The sequence below is a fragment of the Lepidochelys kempii genome, chromosome 8, assembly GCF_965140285.1.
Source record: "Lepidochelys kempii isolate rLepKem1 chromosome 8, rLepKem1.hap1, whole genome shotgun sequence".
Taxonomy (NCBI): Eukaryota; Metazoa; Chordata; order Testudines; family Cheloniidae; genus Lepidochelys; species Lepidochelys kempii.
The window spans coordinates 78,425,867-78,448,448 of record NC_136387.1 but is presented as its reverse complement, the minus strand read 5'-3'; the positions used below and the strand labels follow the sequence as shown (position 1 = coordinate 78,448,448).

Genomic DNA, 22,582 nt, shown 5'->3' with positions numbered 1-22,582 from the left:
ATTGGTTTCAAAATGCAAGGGCACTTTTAGCTCCACACTGCCCAGAGAGAGGGCATCTGTGGGGGCAGGTCCTAAACTGAAGGAATGGAAATGAGAGTTAAATATCTAGGGAATAGACTTAAATGAGCACTGTGGTATTTGTTCTGTCCCTCAGCTAGGAATTGCCTTAAGAGCATTAAAATAAAAAAGGACGGTTTCAGAGAATGAACATCAACACATTCTGAGTTAGCTAAGCACACAGCCCACATTCCTTCAGCAATGTTCCAAATTGCTTTAAAATATCTATTTCTGTAGTGTTTAGGTCAGAATTGGGGTCCCATTGTGCTAGGTCACTGCAAACACACAAGTAGACACCAAAAGAACTTATGATCTAATTTAAGACAAGATGCAACAAGCAAGTGTGACAAACAATAGGAGGGAAGAGGTGAGGGAAAACGAGAGTAAAAGGAATAAGGTTACATAGGTTAGTTACTGGAAAACATTGGCATTCCAAATCATTATAAGAATTTATATATATTATACTATACACACACACACATCTATTGTAGCAATGGACAACAGCCTCTACATGGTCATTGTTAGTAGGCAATTTCTTGTATGCTCAATGCAATGCAGTGCATCTTAGTTAGATATTTTGGACATTTATAACATTAAGAAAGCTAAAATAATAATAATAATATGATGCTGCTGCTGATGATGATGAAGAAAAAGGAGGAGGAGAAGAATAAGAGGAAAGTGACTTAATCACGTATATACCACTTCAACAGTGCCTGCTGCTACTGTAGCAGTCCATATATATTCAGTTGCTGGCCTGCATGATCTCAACCTCTGCTTTTGCATATACTCACACAGCCTGTGAATTCCTGTCTCTCTGTATAAGATTACCTAGACGGATAGGATTCACAAGTAGTGCTGTGGCACAGGGATTAGAGTATCAGCTACTAGAGCAGGGATGGGCTAACATTTTGGCCTGAGGGCCACATCTGGGTATGGAAATTGTATGGCGGGCCATGAATGTTAATGAAATGGGAGCTTGGGGTGCGGGAGGGGGTGAGGGCTTGGGCTGAGGGTGTGGGATCTGCGGAGGGGGAGCAGAAGTGAGGGGTTTGGGGTGCAGGAGGTGGCTGCAGGCAAAGCAGAGGGGGTCAGAGTATGGGAGGGGGCTCTGGGCTTAGGCAGGGGGTTGAGGTGTGGTGGGGGTATGGGCTCTGAACTGGAGGTGAGGGTTCCAGGGTGGGGCCAGAAATGAGGGGTTCAGGTTAGGTGCGGGAGGGGGCTCCGGGGTGAGGCTGAGAGTTGGGGTGCGGGGGCTCCAGGCTGGGACCGAGGGTTCGGAGGGCAGGAGGGAGAGGGTTAGAGGGTGCAAGCTTCGGGCAGTGCTTACCTCACGCAGCTCCCAGAAGCGGCAGCATGTCCCTCCCTCTGGCTCCTATGTGGATGTGCAGCCAGGCGGCTCTGCAAGCTGCCCTGTTGGCACACGCTGCCCCTGCAGCTCCCATTGGCCATGGTTCCGGCCAATGATAGCTGCAGAGCTGGCAGTTGGGGGGGGCAGCATGCAGAGCCCCCTGGCTGCCCCTACACATAGGAGCCAGAGGGGGGACATGCCAGCAGCTTCCCAGGAGCTGTGCAGAGCCACGGCACACATGGAGTGGGACAAGCCTCCAATCCCACTCCCCGGCTGGAGTGCAGAAGCGGGGCAAGCCCCCAACCCCACTCCCTGGTGGGAGCTTGAGGGCCAAATGTGGCCCATGGGCCGTAGTTTACCCACCCCTGTACTAGAGTGACAAGAGGTCTTGTAGGCTCAATTCCTACCTAGGATACATTTTAAATATACAATTATTTTATGACCAGAGTCAACAAGGTCTGTGTCCGTGGGCAGCACATTCATGCATGTGTCAGCTGTTATACTAATGGAAAGGCATCACAGCCAGCCACTGAGCAGTTGGGAATAGAGCTGGTCACAAATTTGCTGATAAAACATTTTTCCATTAAAAAATGCCGATTCATTGAAACTGAAACTTTTTGGGGGACATTGGCAGTGACTTTCCGATTTCAAACTATTGAAAAAATGGTTTGAAATCTTCAGAACATCCTGTTTCAACATTTTTTAAACGGAAAGTACTGATTTTTTGTTTTGAAATTTAAGTTAATTTATAACAAGAAAAATGTTTTAAAAAGGTAAAAATCAAAACAAAGTGTTTCAAAATTATTGACGTGAAACGTTTCAATTGGCCTGAACTGAATGTAGTTTTGGATTGTTGGTTCACAAAATTTAGAGATTTTGTCATTTCATCCCAATTCAGGATGTGAAAATGTTTTAAAATCTCAAAATTTCCCCCAGGACTGGAATACAGTCTCCTGCCCAACTCTAGTTGGGAATACTGGGGGAGCACCAGGAAGTGATGCTGTCACAGTACTCTCATGGCAAGACACAGCCAAAAAATAAATATACAAACAATGTTTAGACTTACAATTTCACCTCTGGAGCCTTTTTCACCCCTGGATCCCTGAAAGAAATAGAGACTGTTAATCCAGTGCACTTTGTAATATTTTAGGACCTGAACCTGCAAAAACATATACACGTGAGTTTCTTACTCACATCAGCAGTCCTTTTAATATTAATTGCTTCATGTGTACAAATGTTGCAGGACTGGGGCCACAGTTTGTACTATAGATACACAGATTATAGATTAGACAAGGAGTTACATGAACATGATCTGTGATCTATATATTTTGTTTTTTATCTTTTCAGTTTGTAATTCCATTTTTTGCTCTTTTTGAAAATGGTTAATATTATTTTTCTTTTAGTCAGTTTTGCCCTGTTTAGCTGTTTGTTTAGCTAAATCTTGCAGCATGTTTAAACCACCATCATTGGGGTTCAGTGCTTAAGCCATCATAATGCTGTGAATTAAACGATATACTTTCTGCAAGTGAGAAAATCCATTTAATTCCATGCGACGTTCTATGGGTGTTTCCACATCTACTTTTACTGCTGTCATCAAAGATATATATGATCATTAATTCCCAACTACAGGCAGATTAGCTATCTCTTCTTTGCCTATATTATGTTCTTGGCCAGTTTTGCATTCATACTGTGTCTCCAAAAATGTTAATCTAGCAATTAATCTGATGTGCATAGAATTTTGGATCTTGATGGTTGGATACACACCCATGTGTGAAAATGAGTCACAGCTCAACCTTTTTATTTATTACAATGACAGATTGTCTGGCTTGTATGAAGCACATTAACAATCTTCATACAATTGTGGAGAAAAATTCTAGAGTAAGAGTTGTCATCCTTCCTTTTGCTGGGGAGAAAAAGGAATGCAAATATTGTACTTTGCTGGTGTGGCCTTTTTCTCAACAAAGGCCAAGAATGTTCTAATCCTATTTCCCTTCTCTTTCTTCACTCCAGTTACATACATGTTACACATACTAAATATTAACTACTGTATATAAACATTATTTTGCTGATCTTTATTCCAACGTCATAGAGATATCAGGTGAGATCCTCACTCCTGCCCCTCTGTGCCACGAGAGGGTGTAAAGGGGCCCTAAAAGCCTCGTATCTGGCCAGGAGAGGATTCTCCAGCACAGGAACTGATGAGAGAGCCATAAGGCTGCCTCCTTAAGGTCCCCTTTGCTAGCCCTGGCATAAAGTGTGTGCTGGAGATGGCAGTAGGGGCAGGAAGAATTGAATGTGGGTAGGGCCACAGCAGCACAGAGATTCTAGGCAGCACTTTGGGCCAGAGGACAACCCAAGCAGGCTGCCTTAATTTACACAGGCCCACAGGCTCCTGTATTATGATAGGTCCTCTCCAGGATTGGGAGAATACAAAGACGAATTGAAGCCACTACGGCACGTCCTCCCTGTGGGTTACAAAATCTGTGCTGAGCCAATGAGAGGAGCAGCATGGAATCTCACCCTATGTGTACTGCATTGTCAAAGAAGAGAACTGGTTCACTCCAATGACTCTTGCCATCTTTTAGTTTGCTCTACTTAGATTAGAGTCACATACAGTAGTGTGTGGATATGGTGTAATATGAAAATAGCCTTGGTAGCTGCTGCTTAAGTTGTAAAAATCTTCTATTAAGACATAATTAAACACATGGATGAAAGAACATCCTAATGAATAATGTGAAATGTAAAGGGAAACCTAAGGACTTAAACTTACAGGTTTGCCTGTTGGGCCTATTATGCCTTCTTGACCAATGGGGCCAGTGTATCCCTGTAAACAAACAAAGGATTTACAGGATTTCAACATGAATAAAATCCCAGGAAAAACACAAAACACATTGCTCAATCTTCAAATAACTGTATTTATATTTAAATAACACCATACTATGCCTCCATGCATAATTATAGGCCTAAAACTTTCAACAGCACAGTAATGAAACAACACAGGATTCCATATGTATTCAAAGTGCCATGTCAATGCTGGCTTTCTGAAGACTATCAACAGGCAATGAACCAGATAATTACTTTAATAATCAGTAAGTATTTGTGTTTGGAGAGCCTTTATATCGCTATGAAAGTCAGAGCACTAAAACCATGGTAAATGAAGTCTTTTATTTACCCAAAAGCCAAATATTCCTTGTTTTGAGCTACCGTCAGCCACATCCTGAGGTATATTGCTACCCACAAATAATCATATAAGACAACTAGTGAACACTGCTAACAGAGGTATTTTCCTGTTTCATTCTGGTAAATGATAAAGCTTCTTTTGGGCAAATAGCTCAGAACCACTGTCTCTGCTGTATACTGATGATCAGGAAGAGAAAACAGCTATAAAAATAAGTCTCTCAAGCTGGTTATCTCAGACACCAGCTAATCAAACTCTCCCAGAAGTGATGTCAGGGCACATATCACAAGAGCTAAGACCCTGTCATTGGCAGTGATGAATAGAGCATTTTACAATGTGATGTGCAGAGCTGCAACCTGGCCATCACCCCAGATTGCACGATAGATGAATATTCCCTCCCTCAAATACCGCTGTTGATAAATCCCAGCAGTGCCTCCAGATTTTTGCATGAGTAACAGGAGAGAAAATTACAATGTGAAAAGCTGTCACAGGTTGGACACAAGCAGCTAATTCAGTTTAGTTACCCTTCAGTTAAAAGGAATAATTCCTAAATGTGACATCTGAATTAACTATTCCCGGGGCCAAATTTGCCCTTCAGAGCAGCTTTCTAGCAGCTGAGAGGTGGGCATTTGACTAAATGTTCTGGTTTGCTATGAAGAAAAAGGAGTTATTTGGCTCATTCAATCTGATTACAGAGCTCTACGTGAAAAGGCTATAGAAAATGAAGATGCACCAACAGTATTGTGAAAACTATTTTGTAGAATTACATATAATACTTACGATTTGGCCTACAGGACCTTTAGGACCCAGAATTCCAACTAAACCAATGTCCCCATCAGGACCCTAAAAATAAAAATAAAAAGCTTAAACCGCCTGAACCTCTGACAGATTAAAATCTAGCCACTATCGGCCAAAACTACTGTACGTAAGCAATTATTTTTCTCAGAAAAAACAGTATGGAAAGTGGAAGCATGATACCTGCTAAGAGCAATCAAAGTGAAAACATTAAACAAACTGGCTCCAGGCTTGTCTACACTTACAGTACTGCAGTGGCGGCAGCTTCACTGATGTAGCACTTAGTGAAGATGCTACCTATGCCAATGGGACAGCTTCTCCCATTGGCATAGGTACTCCACCTCCCTGAGAGGCGGTAGCTGTGGCAATGGAAGAAGTCCTCCCGCCGACATAGCGCTGCCTACACTGGGGGTTAGGTTGGTATAACTACGTCACTCGGGTGCGGTTTTTCTGTAGTTGTAATGTAGTTATATTGACATAAGTTGGTAGTGTAGACCAGGGCTCAGAATATTTCTGTTCTGGGTTAAGCTAAAACTCATGGAAGCTGGGGGATGTAACTGCTGCCCTTTATTTAAGATAGCTGTAAGAAACAGTTAAGTTCCTATATGAAATAGTAGAGGCCTCCACCCCAAACACAGCTATCTGACACTATGTAGGAGAGGGGCTTAGGTGGGTATTGTAACAGAGGTGTGTGCATGAGAGAAAGAGAAGCAGGAGAAACACCATTGAAATAGACACAGAGGGTATGTCTACACTGCAATTAAAAGCCTGCAGCTGGCCCGTGCCAGCTAAATCAGGCTCATGGGACTCAGGCTGAGGGGATGTTTAGTTGTGGTGTAGATGTGAGGCTCAGGCTACAGCCTGGGCTCTAGAGTCCCAGAGCTTATTCTGTAGCCTGAACATCTATACTGGAATCAAACAGCCTCTTAGCCTGAAACTCTTAGCCCGAGTCAGCTGGCACAGGCCAGTCACAGGTGTCTAATTGCAGTGTAAACATACCAGAGAAAGTGCAGAAAGCCAGACACAGCCTGGACAAGCACCGAGAGCATGGCCCTAAGAAAAGCCAGAGAGAGCGAGAGCTTTTGGGCTGAGTGCTGGCTGAAAGGGGCTTGGAGCTGTGAGCAAGGAAACACTACCAGCAGGACAGTGGGGTGGGAGGAGGTATTGTTTCATGATCTCTGTGTGTATATAATGTCTGCTGCAGTTTCCACGGTATGCATCCGATGAAGTGAGCTGTAGCTCACGAAAGCTCATGCTCAAATAAATTGGTTAGTCTTTAAGGTGCCACAAGTACTCCTTTTCTTTTTGCGAATACAGACTAACACGGCTGTTACTCTGAAAACTCTCACAGTTCTGGATACATTTAAAACCAATTAAAATTGCCCCATCTTTCTTTGCAAATGGCTTAAACTCTAATAAAAAAAAGACGCACACGTACTTTTGGACCTGGGAATCCTTGAAACCCCATCAAACCTTGATCTCCAAGTTCTCCCTGTAATATTAGCAGGCATGTTGGTTATTATTCCATGTTGCTGACTGAATTGTTAGAATATTGTTTTGCGTCATCCATGGTAGATACGTACAGTCTTCCCTTTCAATCCAGGATCTCCTGGTGGGCCTTGATCACCTTGTACCCCAGGAAGGCCTCTTTTACCTGGTTTTCCTGGATGACCCTGAAGCCCTTGCTCACCCTGTGGAGAGACAGATAATGCATCTTACCTTATAATTGCAACAGAACAGCTAAAAGATTAACTCCTCAATGAACGTGTGTCAGAAAAGAATTATGTAGCTAAACAGCTTTTATATAGCAACAAGCTTTTTCACTATCTATTTCAAACAATTGTACAATATTTCACTACTTTTCTTTCAGGAATATTTTCCAGTAATTATTCCATTCCAACATTTCTTGATTGTTGTTTGACTTGGGGACACAAAACATCACCCTGATAACTTTGCCGGTGAGTTGTATCCCTCTCCTCTCCCATTGTCTGTTCCTTGAATGTCAGCTCTTTGGGGCAGGAACAGGCTATGTCTACACTATGCACCTTTTAGCAACATAGCTGTACCACTACAGCTGTGCTGCTAAAAGGCACGCAGTGTAGCTGCTGTTTGTTGGCAGGAAAGAGTTCTCCTGTTAACAAAACAACTTCCACTCCCAATGAGTGGTGGTAGCTTTGTTGGCACTTGCTTCAGTTTACTTCTAGTTGGTTTCACATTAGTTGATGGATCAAAACATGTTACTGTGGTATCTGGAATTGCCTGGAAAATGGAGCTATCTCAAATTGTTTACTCCTTTTGGGATGTTGGGCTCAAGAAGAAAGCATCTGGTCCTGTGAGATATTGAGCACCCTGGACTTCCATTGAAGCTCAGAGATGCCTGCCACCTTCCCAGATTAGGCCTTACTTTTGAAAGTATTGCAATCAAATGTTAATGGATTGCTTCACAGGACAAATCATGCAGGACATACTCCAGCAAAACTCCTATGTCAGTCAGGGGAAGTTTGCCTCAGTAAGACTAAAGGATTTGACTCTAAAACTTGTATTAGTAAGGGGCCAGATAGATGAATTTTGAATGGTTCAAAATTTGAATTTTGAATGAATTTGAATGTTGGAAGTAAAATGCTGGTGGATGGGAACTGGTGCTCCAAAGCCAGATTAATTTGCTCTGTTTTTATAAAAGTGAGAAAGAAAAGAAAAATTATACCAGCCCCATCTGTAGTCTTACATTTCAAATATGCGTTTGATACTAACATTAGTGTTATTAAAAGGCATTTTGTTGTCCCATAATCTGTCAGATAGGAGATTAAGATGAAGATTAAGGAATGTCAACAACACTGGATCTGACAAGCATAACAAAATATCATGCACAGTACCTTTAGTCCTGGTTCTCCACTGATACCTGGCATGCCTTGCAATCCCTTTGCTCCCCGAGTTCCAGGATACCCTGCCAGCCCTGCTATTCCTGGGCTTCCTTTATTACCCTTAACAAGTCAAGAACAACAGATTACAATCAGAACAGCCATTGGCAGCATTTCCATTGCACACTAAAGCAGGCACACATTTTAATGTTCAGTCAATGCTGTTTATATATTTGTGTATATATTTATATCACATCTCTGTATATGCGCATACAGCTAGACAATAGTATACAGCTGTAAAACATATTGAGATTACTCAATAAATAAACTTGTTCTTAGTAACTAAAACAACATTTTGTGCTGGGATACCATTTCAGACTTGCAGGAGGGGCAACTTTAACTGTGATTCCAGGGGCTACTTAGACACCTGAAAACTCTAGGTCTTTTTGCAGATAATAATTCAGAAATTTGCTGACAGTAGCACTGTATCTAATTCCTAAATAAAGAACAAAAATTAAATAAATATTAGACCCACTTAGCTCTAATACCAACATGTTCTGACATCTTATATCAAGTCACTTAAGGGACACTGGTTAGATTTAAAATTTTAAGGTATATTCTTACTTTGTTACTAACTCTTGAATACTACAATTGAAACAATTGTAGAAAAATCTAATTACTTTCTATCACTTTTTTGCAGTTTATCAGGCTTGAAATGGATCATTTAACTTTTGGAAACATCCTACGAGGGCAAGACCCCGTGAGTTTATACTGCACCTGCCTTGGGCTCTGGGGGTGTTAACCCACTACAAATAATAGACTAAAAACAGACTTTAAACGGGAGTGAAACTGACACTTTCAAGTCACTTTCACAGTATTGCCAACATCAAGTGTTCAAAAATCATGAATCAGGCTCACCCAAAATCAAGAGATTGGCTTTAAAATAATGAGATTATGTAAAAATAATAGATTTGGTGTTCTTTTTATTTGCCTTCTCCTTTTTGAGCCTTTAAGGTGCCCTGGGGTCATGCTTTAAAGCTTTCTCCACAGCCACAAGGGCTAGAAACGTCATTTTTTTGTAATAATGAAAGCTGAAATCATCACATATCCACTTGACTCCAAGAGCTGGGGCTTTAAGGAAAACAATAATTATCATGAGACTCAAGACAAAATCATGAGAGTTGGCAACACTGCGAAGGATAGTTACTTTCTAGAAGACTCTTAAACACAACACTACACTGACTGAGTTGCAATTTTCACAGGAAAGTATTTAAAACTAAACACCAAGAAAATTCCACATTTTAAAGATGAGGAAAAAAATGAGACTTCCAAGGTATACCAGGGCCACTGTAGGCAGGAAAGGAAAATAAACAGGCACAGGACCTCTGGGCAGCTCTTCCTCTTGAAAGAAAGTTGGAGGGTCAAATCTTCTAGTCCTTAATCAAGTAACATTTTTATTGCCATAAGTGCTTCCACTCACAGATATTAACATGAGCTCAATAACTATATACCTCATACTTAAATATCTGAGCCATCTTATCCAGGGCTACACATCTTATACACATTGGCTCAGGGATTACATTTTCTGGCATATTTTGAACAGTGCTGAGCACACAGATGGTGCCCAGCGAATAATACAAATCATGACAATAATTGTTGACTTTATGGACTCTGTGGATGGAATTTCTGTTCTTTGTTCTGGAATTGGCCAGGATACAGCTCAATATATCTGCCTAAGAATTTGAGGCATAAACACTTTGATACTCAAAGGAAACTTTCTCATTCCTTCCTTTTCTCGAACGCAGAACAAAAAATGACAAAACAAAATGGTTTTCAGTTAAAATCTAAAATTGCGCAGCAGCCATTGCCGTATAGCCCAGCCTTGGGCAGAACCTACCACCTATTGTGGATCAAGTAATCTCCTCTCATTCTCTCTACATCCTTTCTGACCTCTGTGATGCTTTACATGTTGTCAGCCATGCTTCCTAATCACTTGTGACTGTTTTCTGGAGTCTCAGAGAACTGGCCTTCTTGGTTTTGTTCCCATCTATCAGAGTCCTCCTTTTTTTGCAGCATGCAGCAGAGAGATAGGCTGGTCCAATGGATAGGAAGCTAGCCCTGAGTAGAGTGACATATTTTCCCAAAGAGAAAATAGGACACCCAACGGGGCCAGCCAAAGGCCTCCCACCTCTAGACATGGCTGGTCCAAGCCCTCCCTGCCTCCCTGGGCCAGCCCAAGATACTCTTCCTTCCCCCTCATGCAGGGCCAGCCCAAGTGCCCCCTGCCACCCACACGGGGCCAGCCTAGCTTGAGCCGCTCTCATGAGCCCTCCCTCCTGCATGGGGCTGGCATTGCATGTTCCTCCGTGCCCCACTAGGGATTGCACCCCACTTTTTTGGCAAAATTGTGCATTTGTCCAATTTGATCTTGCCAACTGGTGATCAGTTGCAAAGGTTTTTAGGCACCCAAAGATTCAGCTAGGCATTTGAAAATCCCACTAGGTCCTTAAATACCTTTGAAAATCTGGCCATTAGTTTCTCTGTGCCTCAGTGCCCATCTGTACAATGGGGATAACAGCACTGCTCTACCTCACAGAGGGGCTGTGAGGAGAAATAGGTTAGATATTGTGAGGCGCTCAGATACTATGGTGATGGGGCTACATAAGTACCACAGGTAGAGTGGGAACTTCTCTATACCACTGCTAGCCCTTCCCTGGGTTTTGGCCCCTTCTTTTGACCTATGCCCCTCAAATCTCCCTCTTTTCAGAATGTAAACTTGGCTTAGAGGGCTTGGCCGTAATTTTTCTGAGTCCCCTACGTTCTCTCTTTAACACTCCTCACCCGCACCAGGGATTCCTGTTTTACAGGTTCATCTAATCACTTCCAGATCCTTAATTTAATTGCCAGCCCTTTCTTATCGTAATCACCCTGCCTCTGTCTGTAAACAAAATATTGACTCCCTGCCCCAGGGGCACAAGCTGGGAGCAGCACCTCTCCTCTGCAGAACTCACACTGCACACTAATGTTGTGCTGTAGTTAAGAGCTCCGTCTGGGAGCATACCACCCATACAAAACTTAGGGTGGGGGCAGGAGTCCCCTCCTCCCCCCACAAATGGTGCCCCTGATTTTGTGATTAGACCTCCCCTCTCTCAATGTTTACTCTGAGAATCATCTCCGCAGGCCTGGATAAAGGCACTGAGAACTGTGAAGTGAATCAACATGAAATCAGTGGGGCTCCCTGCTGGCACTGAAGTCCCCATGTGCGTGGTCAGTTGCCGGACTGCAGATTGAGTCTGGACATTGATGACCAGCAGAATGATCTTCCATATAACTGCATATTTCAAAACCGCTTTACTGACATCCCAGTGGCTGCTTTCACTTCTCCTATTCAAGGGTAGTGTGGATCATACAAATTTGTTTATATTAGTGATGGAATCATCTATCTGAAACTAACCCCACACCAATAAAATGGGATCTGGATCTGACCCATAGCTGTTTTTGCTTGATTACAGTTTAAAATGTGCAGGGTCAGGGCCCTGATCAGTGTTAGTAATAGCAAATGACTGCTTGGGCTCATCCTTGTATGACAAATGTATGATCTTTCCACAGATATGTTGTTTTCTTTTTAATTAGGTCTGAGAATTCAAGAGATCACAAGCGTATAATAAGGAACTCCTCTTGATGAAAACAAGATGTCAGACTCATTGATTGCAGATGTACTGAAATGACTGTTCAGCCTTGAAACATTTGTGTGTGTAGGAGGCTCTCCACATAATAAAAAGACAGCGCCTTTTTCTCATAGTGTCTTTCAGAGCCATTCAAATTCAACATGCTTATTTATAAATGCCAAACGTACTAATACCATTAGCATTCTTGTGTACAAAAAGGATGAATATAAAAATAAATTTATCACATCAAGAACATTTGCTACTAAAATATATTGCACAGAAGAGTAACAATTTTTAATGAAAAACATGCTGTTGAGTGTATGGAGTTAAACCAAAAGAACATGCCTATGTCATGTTTAAAAAAATGAATGGAAAGATGCCCTCCTCATCCGTAATTAGTGTTCATTATGATGTCATTTAGAAGCAAACGCAGAATATCTTTTTCATATGTAGTTCCATTCATCATTTCTATTAATAGAGCAGGTTTCCAAGAGTGGCTCCCACAGCCTTTCAATATGTTACTCTGGTTCCCAGCCTGATGAACTGCTGTGCTTTCATAACAAATGTTCTGCTCTCTCTATTTTATGTGGCTAACTTGTGTTTAAAATATCTCTTAAGTAGAGACATGTCAATGTTATTGTTAACATGCATTATTCAGAAGTACTGGAAGAATGTTGAATTATTACTGAAAAGGCTAAAAAGAATAAGAAAAAGCTATCCATTATGGTGTTCCCTCTAAATTCAACTGCAAAGAATTACAGTCACTTGAAATAAACCCTGTAACTCCACAGTTAATATGATATGAAGACTTTAACAGCTAGTGTAATATGCATCTGCCCCCTCATCAACAAGTTATTTAATTTGTTTTTTTGTTTTTTTTTCACCAAAATGCAAATACACCAGTATTTATAGCAGTTCTTCATTAACTATTAACTTGACTAAATAGTTACACCAACTTTAACCTAATTTATCGTCATAATAAATTATGGGTCAATCCAGCCAATACTTACTACCAGGCACAGTGCTTTCTACTGTAAGTAGCCTAAATGATTTCAATGGTGGAAAATTAGCAACAGGGTTTTCATCCTTCCTTTTGGAGAAGTGGTGACAGATAAAAGATGTTCAGCGGGGCGGAATGCTGCTTGCCGTCTTCTCTATAGGAAAGTAGGATTGGTATTACCAGTATCTCTCTCTTTCTCCCCCTCTTCCAGAGTTCCCCAGCAACTCTGGGCTACCTAGGATGCCTTAATCTCTAGTGCAGTTATTAAGGAACTCCCAGTACTTTTCTAGTTGCTGTGGGAAAGAATATGGGATGACTATGCCATAACAACAGTGCTGTAACAATGCTGTAAAAAGAACTTTTCCTTAACCCTGTAGCCTCTCTCTGTTTATATGTAAAGCGTGTAGGGCAGAGGTAGGTTGCCTTCAGTTTCTTTGATTTGGGAGCTGGAAATCCCTGCCTTGAGGTAGTCAAAGATACTGGGTTGTAGGAGACTATTCACCCAGCAACTCCGATGACAAGAAAAACGTCCCAGGTTCTCAGTGTGAGCGGGCAGGTCATCAGTTCCCCCACTTGAAGTTAACATAGATAAGGTGGGGTGACCCCGGAACTGGCCAGTGAGGAATCACAGCATCAGCCCAGGTCTGTAACTCATTCATGACCTTGGGCTATGTTCAAGGTATCAGAATTGCAAACCCACCCAAATTGGGCGGGGGGGGGGGGGAGGGAGGGGAGGAGAGGAGTGTCTGTGCTTTTATGTGAATCTTTTGCTCAGCTTAGTTACTAGTTATGAAATATACAGAATATTACTTCCTCTGACATCACCTTTTCTGTAAATTAACCTTACATCCTAGATAGATTTCCAGAAGCAAAAATTAAAGAAAATACATAACTAATTTCTAATTACATAACTAATAAGATGCCAAAGGAATCTAGAACATGTACTTCTGTTTGGATGCTTTAGCATTTGGAAGTTTCTTGAGGAGAAGGCTATAGAGAAGGGTAATGTATATGTTACTCACAGGAAAGCCAGGCTTCCCAGGTAACCCAGGCTTTCCAGGATTCCCAGGAATGCCCTCTGGTCCAGGATATCCAGAAGCACCTTTCTGCCCTGGTGGGCCTGGTTTTCCCTTGAAACAAATTCAAATAGAATATGAATCTACTTAATCTATTCATATTCATGAGCAGTGTCTAAAGTCATAGAAAAAGATTTCAAAACAATATTTCCTAGGCCGTACTATAACAGACTCAGTGACCTAGATCAACATTTTCAAAAGTGGCTTCTGAGTTTGGATGGACAACCTGAGATTCCTTGGTTCTTATTTTCAGAGGTGCTGAGGACCTGCAGATCCCAGTGACTTCAGCTGGAGTTGTGACTGTTTGCACATCAGGTCCAAGGTATCTCAGGTGGGACATCCAACAAACAAGGCTTCAGAAGTCAGAAGTCATTTCTGAAAGTATTTAGAGCTATTATATAATTGAGAAATTACATAATTCAAACATGTCTGTATCAAAAACACATGAGAACCTCTCATTAAACAGCACTTACCTTGCTAGCCCTTAGTTAAGCTTTCACTGAATGCTACCATGCCATCTTCATCAAAGCTCCAGTGAATTTCTTTCAACAAGATGATTTACCTTTAAACTGCAATATGCTAGTGGAAGAGGCTTAGAACTCATGTAATTATCTCCAAGTGAATGCATGCACCAGAAATACAAAATATCCTCTCCAACTAGATCACTATGCCTCATCCAAAAATGTGTTTTAAACAGTGATATAAATATGTAAAACATTTGTCATCTAAATCTTGGCTTCAATTTTTAGTAGTACAAGAAACTTGCACCTTGTAATGAGCCTGAGATATGCCTTGAAATTCCCCAGAAGCCTCCTCTCATCACTCCTCTCTTCCCTGCTTCTCCTTCCTTTTTCCTGCCATACCCCATGTTCTCTTTGTTCTGCACTACTGATACTACATATATATCTGTTTAGTACTCCAGAGGGCATAACTAAACTCCTAGGATTGCTACATAACTTCATTTATCCAATAAAATGCTGTCCATCCACTCTGCACAGAATGTGCAGTTTGTTGACAAGCATCTATTAGGTAGTTGTACTTCTCATTTACCAGAAATGATATTATGTAAAGCTAGTAAGTTGTTTACACCATGTGCTGGTGTGGTGTTATGTATTAGTGGACACAGAAATAGCCTTGTTGTAATGTATACTGGGTAATATTTACGGAACATCCACTTGTTCCCTCTTCTGCTCACTCCTTGTGGAGAGGGGGAAGGATTAGTTCCTTTAAAAAGAAGTAACTGCTTTTCAATGAAAGTGTATTTAATATCTGGTGTCTGATGGAGTGACAAAGGTGGGGAAAGGTCAGAAGCTCAGTCAGCCATATTTGTCATGGGCACACGGATGGAGAGTGCTGAAGGCAGTAGACGTTCGAAGGAGAATTTATGGGAGCCAATCAGTGAGTGTGGGTGGGTGGGTGGAACAAATGCAGCTAACTTCAGGGTGGTCCCTGTTAATGTGATAAGAACTGTATGCTCTGTGTAAACTCTACAGACAAAGAATATAGTTATAACTTTGCAAATGGGAAGCAGCCTCAGGATATAATTCACTAATTGTACCTCATTCCAATGTGCTGATTAACTGAGAGAGTTCATTTTCAGTATCATTTAATACCATTTTGTGTTTCATCAAAGATTATTGGCCTGATTCTCATATACCTTAAGGACAATTACATTTAGACCCACTTTGAGTCCCATTTAGACTGGCAAAGCAGTATAAAGTGGTCTTAGGGTAAATGAAAATCAGGCCTTAAACTACGACAAGCAACGAATACTTTTGATTTTTATATGCATCGTCATTTGCATTTATCTGTTTTATAAAAGAACATAGATGGCAGAATCTTGTTACTTACAGGAATTCCAGGTTTCCCAGCTTGACCAGTCATTCCTCTTTTTCCAGTGGGACCCTAGATATTTCAAACATTTGTGAATTGGTCAAATCAAAGACATAAAAGAAGACTCTAATGAAAATCTTTTCATCACCTGACTTTGGATCAGGCCCTAAAAGCATGACGTTTTCAACAATCAAAACAAAGACTTCATAGTGTGGTTGCACACAATTTCCCCCCTCTTCTTTAATATACTGTACAATTTCAGGTCATTTCAACAGTACCAGAGCTAATCAGGATATTCCAGATATTTAGGTAACTCTGCGCCATCAGACAATATCACTGTAATAAAGTACATTTTTCAATAGCACTTTCATCTCTTTTTGAAAAGCAAAGCATACAAAATAAGAATATGTATATGCTGACGCCTGTATTGGAAAACAGGATTCTTGCCATAGTGAATATTCCCTTTTATCTGAACTCTAAACACAATACGAATGATGAAATAAACAGTTAATTAAAAAAAACCCCACTTTTTGGATTGCACAACCAATGTGGAGACATCTGTGGATTTAGCTAACTTACTGATATGGAGAGGGTAACATTTTCAAAAGCATTCAAGTACCATTGACTTTCAATGAGTCTGAAGCACTTTTGAGAAGATCCCAAAGCACACAGAAAACTTTAAAAAGCCATTATAATCACAATATATACAGGGATCATTCATCCACCTTAGAAATACAGCCACTTCTAAGTAGACGGCAGCAGCACACAGCAACACTACGGCATAGATTGAGTAGAAAAGATCTTTTAAAGTTTTCTGGTCTAAATTATTTTTAACACAATTTCTAGAAATAAAGGCTAGTGAATAACCATACTATGTTAAAACTATATTCAACCTAATAAAGTTTAAACAAACTAAAGATAAAGATAAATACAAAACCCACCATCCAACTAATATAAATACCAGAAAGTTAACAAAATACTGTTCCATTGTTTAATTTAATAACTTTTCTTAATAAAACTATGGCACAAAAACTCCACCAATTAAAACGGCAATCTATACATTTAAAGCACCCTGTTTCGCTTTCATTAACATTTCAGAGTTTATATAAAATAAAAAGTTAATTTATGTTCTGTGTGACTAGCCTTGTAAAACTTATTTACAGCAGCACTATTCACAGCACAGGTGCTAAGGTTGTGTCAATGTTTCTATTATTAACCTGCTTTTTTATAAGACTTTAGGCTGTAAAGACTTTATAAGACGTTAAGCTGTAAAGTTTTGTTCCAGGCTGAATATTGGCTCCAAACTGGCATATGGAGATTTCTTGCTGGGGAATATTTTCTGATTAATATAATGGAAGTTTTCCCCAGGGAGAGGGTTGAGGGATGACTGTTTTTATCCTACAGTGTGCATATGTTCTCAAAGTCAATATATCGGAATGCATAGGAGAGGTTTCATGTTGGTACTGGTATATGAGGATTTAGTGTGTTCATTTTGCATTAATGCCCATTTCCAATCTGATCCAGATGATCATCTATACACCGAAAATGGTTTATTTGCAGCAGGATTGTAGGGTGACAGTGGGAGTTTTGGGACAAATCACTAATATCCATCCCATTTAAATTGCAATGGGAATACAGATTACAAATCATCTTTATTCTAATCCTTCTAAAAATATTAGAAACCAATAAAAGTCACCCAATGGCAAAGTGTGAAATACTTTAAGCAATTTACAGTACACCATGAGGACAAAATATTACTGGTGAAGGAAAATATTTATATTTGATCTTTTCAAGACTTGCTCTGTCATTAGTGTGCTGTTGTTTTGTAGCATATTCCATACTTCCAGGCCTCAGTCTAAAGCCCAGCCATTCTGAATGTACATACTATACAGTCTGATTGGGCTTTCTTTACAGATTATTTCATCAGATGGATCAGCGTTATGTAATTCTGCGTGTTTGTACAGGGCTAGTTTGTCAAATGGACTTCCATTTAAGGACATAAAAAGGACATTCAAATATTTTGAGAAGAAGTAAATTTTTAAAGGCTTTTCACCACTTCAGGGTAAAAATACTTATCAAGTAGTACTTATTTGTTATCTTAGGTTATTGTGAATTTTTGGTAATTTTCCATTTCATACTATTTTTCTCCTTAAGGGATGAAACAGAAACAGGATCATTTTAGTCTCAACACCAATATAATTGTATGACGCCTCAAAAATTTCCATCATGGCACTGTCAGTCATTTTCAGGAAAATTATCACATCTTTTTTCTATAAGCCTAATATCTGGAAAAAGCAATCCCAATATTTCAGAATTGTATTTGACTCTGATATCTGATTCTTAATAAAGTTCATACAGCACAAAGGTATCACATAGGAGCCAGACTGGGGCGGGCCCTTGTGTGGGCACAGGAAAGAGGAAACACTAAAGGAACTTAACCATTGTGACCTGTGTACAGGTGGTCAGCCTCCATTGTAGACCTTTGAGAGCAATGACTGCTCCTAGCTAATACTATTTGGGAGAGGGTGGGGGTGTGAAGGGTTCATGTAGAGTTCATGCACCTGAAAACATTCAGGGCACACCCTGACTATTGTGTAGGAGCGGTGCACACACTGCTCCGTCCAAGGACATGGACCATGGGAAGTCGCTCAGAGGACATGAACTGTGGGAAGCTTCCTTGGACTGGGCTCAAGGCCTGAGAACAAGGATTGTAGTAGATAGAGGCTGGTAAATAAGAATATTAATCAAAGTCATAATTTTTCCTTTGTTGATGCCTTTTGTGGTCGGGGTATGTAATGCGCAGGGGGGAGAGAAATAAAAGATTGGTGGAAAGGCTGACAGCAGCAATCCTGTCAGCAAACCAGCCTGCTTGCTTGCCTAAAGCCGTGTCCAGTCTTGTATTGAACTGCAACAACTGACGCCCAAACGTGGGGCCCTCAGCACTCACCTCGCCCGGCAAGGGTTTCAGACGCGTCACTCATCCGCTTTGCAGATCCCGGTGAGTATTTTTCATTGTGGTAAGTATGGGAAGCTCCCTCTCTGCTTTGCAAGTGCAATACCGCAGTGAGCTACAGTATTTGCTGCGTAAGGCTCAGCATGATTGCCCCACTCGAGAACTCACTCTCCTGCTACAGGAGGTGAGTGCCCAATGCCCGTGGTACCCTGAAGCTGGAACCCTTAAGCTAGCAGACTGGGAGTGGTTGGGCCAGACATTGCACAAAGAGCCTCGGGCGCCCGTGCCTGCTTTAGATGCCTGGCACCTCTGCCACGACGTGATACAGCGTGTCGCCTCGGAAAGACCCTCTCCCATGCCAACAGAGGGGCTGCCGATCTCGCCCCCCCCCCGTCCGCTCCTGCAACCATCCCTCCCCCTGCTTCGCCCCCAGCAGCTCAATTACCACCACCTCCCCTGTCTTCCCCACCGGAGCCGCTGTGTGATGGCTCTCCCCTCGTGGGGCCCCATGCTCCGGGACCTCCCGGAGGGTCGTCCGTGTCTGCTCAGGGGCTTTCGCTGGTGCAACAAATGGTTCACGCAGCGAAGACTTGCTCCGATATTACAGCAGAGGAGCTGGCTGATCTGGTCTCAGTTTGTCCGGTGACCTGGCAGGATGATGGCCAGGGCAACCAGGTTGCAAACTGGGTCAGTTTGCCTTACTCGGTGATCAGAGAGATAAAGAAAGCGATTCGCGAGTTCGGCCTGACTAGCACGTATGTACGTGGTCTCATTGAAGGGCTAGGTACTGGGTACACCCTGGTCCCTGAAGACTGGAAAGCGCTGTTGCGCATAATGCTGACACCCAGTCAGTATGTTATTTGGCTTAGTGAGAATCGGCAGATGGCGGAACGCCAAGCCCAGGTATATAGAGAGCAAGGTATCATTTATGAGCACTTGGCAGGGGAGGGCCAGTTTGCTACCGTTCAGATGCAGTCTCAACTCCCTCAGGCCGTCTTCCCCATTATTTCCACCTGCGCCCAGCATGCTTTCCGGAAGGTCCCGGATTCAGGCAAGCCTACCAAAAGCTTTGCCAGTATCCGTCAGGGTGCATCAGAGTCCTTTATGGATTTTACCAACAGATTGCAGGAGGCTATCCTCCAACAGGTGGATAGCCCTGCAGCAGCTCAGGAGATCCTGTTAAAGATGGCGGTTGAAAATGCAAACGAGGATTGCCGCCGTGCTCTCCAGGCGGCACAAGCCTCTGGAATTCTAGAGCTGTCAGACATGCTGCAGGCGTGCCAAAACATCGGAACCCAAGCACATAAAGCTGGAGTTCTGGCTGCCGCCCTGCGGAAAAGCAGGAAGGAGGGGAAGCGTTGTTACCGCTGTGGTAAGGAGGGTCACTTTCAGCGGGAGTGCTGCTCATCGACGGCGCCTGCTCACCCCTCAAAGAAATGCCCCAAGTGTTGGAAGGGCTATCACTGGGCTAATCAGTGTCGTAGCGGGTCGGGAAAGCGCACGACGGGTTACCCCCGAACCCAGGGCCAAACGGGGATGTTTCCCACTCAGACAACTGTTCCTCTGCTTTAAAATCTGTAGACTCCATGAGGGCGGCGACTGCCGGAAGTGCAGGGCTTGATTTGATTATGCAGGAGGACGCTGATTTTCGGTTGCCAGGGGAGGTTTGCGCCATACCTACCCAGGTGACGGGACCTCTCCCTGACGGATTTGTGGGTCTGGTTCTCCCTTGCTCACACGCTGGGAAACAGGTTTTTTTTGTCATCCCAGGGATCATTGACGCCGATTACACTGGCGTTATTAAGGTTCAGGTGTGGACCCATCTTCCGCAGTTGCTCCCGCGTGGACGGTCAATTGCACAATTGATTTTAGTCCCCTATCAGGTGCCAGCCGCGGAGGATTGAGCCTGGGGCGGAGGCAGCTTTGGATCAACGCTGCCTCAGTTGCTGTCTCACAACACGTCCTTTCCACTTGTTGCTCTAACAATGTCAGTCCGCCCCTCGAAACCTCAGTTAACACTTCTCTTAAATAATGTTCCTTTTACAGGATTGGTGGACACTGGAGCTGACGTTACGGTGATTCGTGATCCGGAGTGGCCGGTCAGTTGGCCAACAGTTCCTTCTAAAGAGTTGTGGGGGATCGGGGGTAGCAAACCCGGGCGCCAAAGTTTGTCTTGGGTCACGGTCTCTAAACCAGGAGGCCGTGCCCTTGCTACGATCCGTCCTTTTGTGCTCCCTGTCCACCTCAATATTTGGGGCCGTGACTTACTTACAAAGCTGGACACCACCCTCAATATTAATATATAATGGCCCGAAATCCTCCCTCATCCACCTTGCCATCCGCATTACCATTGGTATGGCAATCCTTAGAGCCCATATGGATTGACCAGTGGCCCCTCCCCCTAGAAAAGCTGAAAGCGCTTCTTTCACTTGTACAACAATATTTGCATGCACAGCGCTTGGAGAGCTTTACTAGTCCTTGGAACTAGCTGCTGTTATTTTGGCCTTTCAACTTTTCGCTGATTGTCCCTTTAATTTGATTGTGGACACACATTATGTTTATCAGGTAATTGATCATTTACCACTTGCCCTCATTACAACAATGTCACCTGTGCACGTGTGGTCAACTGCACTAGTACAAAGGTGCCCTTAGGCTGTTGGCAAATTTCTCAACCCTTTTTAAATTGTTCCCATGCCGTGAATGTTTCATACAATTATGGCCATATCATCCTACCATCCGGGTGGTTTTTTACCTGCGGCTCACGCACCTTTAGTTATATTCCCACGAATTTAAGCGATGGCACCCTTTGCTGCCTCAGCAGAATGACACTCATTTTGCCTTTTGGCGGTCAAAAGCGCAGTAAAAGGGCTACACCCCTTTCAGAAGATTGTGTCGCAGATATCAATCTTCTCAGCCACTCTGAGTATACCGCCTTAGCGGTCTCTATTGTTGGGGTCCCCGGGCTTGCCACTTATACAGCAAGAACTTTAAATGCGCTGGCGTGTTTTGCGGCAAAGGCAATTAATACAACATCCCAGGCAATTGCCCTACTTAATACAGAGCAACACGAATTAAGGGATGCAATTTTGGATAACAGAGCAGCCATTGATTTTCTGCTCTTGAAACATCATTTAGGCTGTTCCACGTTGCGGCATATGTGTTGTTTTAATTTAACTGATAATAGTCGTTCCATAGAAACTAGACTGGCCGAACTGGCCAATCTTACGGCACACATACGCCAAGATCTGGGGTTTGAGGGCTTTTGGAATTGGCTTACAGGTTGGCTGCCCTCTTTAGGGTGGCTGCGACAACTTTTTGGTTATACTGTATTTGTGATTGCTGGGCTTATTTTTTGCTGCTGCTGTGTACAGTGTATTCCCTCTTTGTTAAGACTTTGTAGAGACCCGCCCTGGCAGGCTCCCCGAGTTATGTCCTTGTCTGTCCGGGAGTTAAATCGCTTGTAAAAGCAAATTGATGGCTACCATGAGATGGCCGAGCACAAATAAACAAAAAAGGGGGGGGGGGGATGAAGGGTTCATGTAGAGTTCATGCACCTGAAAACATTCAGGGCACACCCTGACTGTTGTGTAGGAGCGGTGCACACACTGCTCCGTCTAAGGACATGGACCATGGGAAGTCACTCAGAGGACATGAACTGTGGGAAGCTTCCTTGGACTGGGCTCAAGGCCTGAGAACAAGGATTGTAGTAGATAGAGGCTGGTAAATAAGAATATTAATCAAAGTTATAATTTTTCCTTTGTTGATGCCTTTTGTGGTCGGGGTATGTAATGCGCAGGGGGGAGAGAAATAAAAGAG

General features: G+C 42.6%; 1 protein-coding gene across 5 annotated transcripts in view; it reads right to left on the bottom strand.

Annotated features, from left to right (window-relative positions):
* Positions 1-22,582, bottom strand: part of COL24A1 (collagen type XXIV alpha 1 chain) — a 241,385-nt gene that overhangs the window by 22,105 nt on the left and 196,698 nt on the right. For all 5 annotated transcript variants that reach the window (XR_012160423.2, XR_012160422.2, XM_073357181.2 and 2 more), the window contains 8 exons: positions 15,832-15,885; positions 13,927-14,034; positions 8,252-8,359; positions 6,962-7,069; positions 6,817-6,870; positions 5,364-5,426; positions 4,176-4,229; positions 2,472-2,507 (listed from right to left, as the gene is read on the bottom strand). Coding sequence is in view for 3 of the 5 variants with exons in the window: in XM_073357181.2 (XP_073213282.2) it covers positions 2,472-2,507; positions 4,176-4,229; positions 5,364-5,426; positions 6,817-6,870; positions 6,962-7,069; positions 8,252-8,359; positions 13,927-14,034; positions 15,832-15,885 (585 nt within the window). In the remaining 2 variants the exon portion in view is untranslated. The remainder of the gene's footprint in view (positions 1-2,471; positions 2,508-4,175; positions 4,230-5,363; positions 5,427-6,816; positions 6,871-6,961; positions 7,070-8,251; positions 8,360-13,926; positions 14,035-15,831; positions 15,886-22,582) is intronic.